General features: G+C 42.1%; 1 protein-coding gene across 1 annotated transcript; it reads left to right on the top strand.

Annotated features, from left to right (window-relative positions):
- Positions 1–6: 6 nt before the first annotated feature.
- LOC105571215 lies at positions 7–609 on the top strand. Its single transcript, XM_012028684.1, has 2 exons — positions 7–400; positions 431–609. Exons 1-2 carry the CDS (start codon positions 97–99, stop codon positions 595–597), a joined length of 471 nt encoding a protein of 156 aa, XP_011884074.1. The 5' UTR covers positions 7–96; the 3' UTR covers positions 598–609.
- Positions 610–868: the final 259 nt, after the last annotated feature.

Here is an 868-nt window from a genome sequence, read left to right as displayed (position 1 = left end):
TATATTGATGAAAAAATTTCATGTTCTTCTCGGATTAACCTACGACGATGTCTTGCAGATATAGAAGGTAATAACTTACGCTTCAGAGAAAGACACATGGTTGCACATATACGTACCTACGTGTACCTACTTTTCAAAAGGCAATATTTCTATCTCACCGTCCTGCGTAGCAGTCTATCGAGCTCTACCGAAGTAATGGAGGATATGCACACGGTACGTTTGGGCGTTCACCACAAAATGACGATCGACTTACGCTTCAGAGAAAGAGACATGGTTGCACATATACGTACCTACGTGTGCCTACTTTTCAAAAGGCAATATTTCTATCTCACCGTCCTGCGTAGCAGTCTATCGAGCTCTACCGAAGTAATGGAGGATATGCACACGGTACGTTTGGGCGTTCACCACAAAATGACGATCGACCGCCCAGAAGACAGTGGACGGGCGATGAGACAGCAGCGCGCATATGCACGCGGTACGTTTGGGCCAGAGATGCAAACTTTGGGTTCCGAGCACCATCAAAATGCTACACACGGTGCTCACTCACACAAGCGCAACCGTGTCCGTGTGCTGCGCAGAGTCACATTTAAATCTTAATTCTATAAGAGCTCCACGAATATCCATGCGTGACCTAAAGATGCTCCAAGAAAATTCCATTAAATATCTATAGAAGCTCTGAAAAACATCCATTAGAGCTCCATTATATATCCATATTAAATCTAAAAATGTTCCATGAAATGTCTAACCCTCCAAAAAGGAACTCCAGTAGATTTCCATTATATGTCTATAAAAGCTTCAATATATGTCCCCAGCAAATACCAAAGTATACAGTTACTTAACATCAATATAAATGTAATGTAACACATGC

This window comes from Vollenhovia emeryi, unplaced genomic scaffold, assembly GCF_000949405.1.
Source record: "Vollenhovia emeryi isolate VEMERY1.0 unplaced genomic scaffold, V.emery_V1.0 DF941025.1, whole genome shotgun sequence".
Classification (NCBI taxonomy): Eukaryota; Metazoa; Arthropoda; class Insecta; order Hymenoptera; family Formicidae; genus Vollenhovia; species Vollenhovia emeryi.
This window is presented reverse-complemented; position numbering and strand designations above follow the sequence as displayed.

Bases quoted from the DNA above. Each gene is read 5' to 3' on its own strand.
- LOC105571215 (XM_012028684.1), top strand. From the start codon at position 97: ATGGTTGCACATATACGTACCTACGTGTACCTACTTTTCAAAAGGCAA. The intron at 401-430 runs TTCACCACAAAA...TCGACCGCCCAG, and splicing joins GCACACGGTACGTTTGGGCG to AAGACAGTGGACGGGCGATG.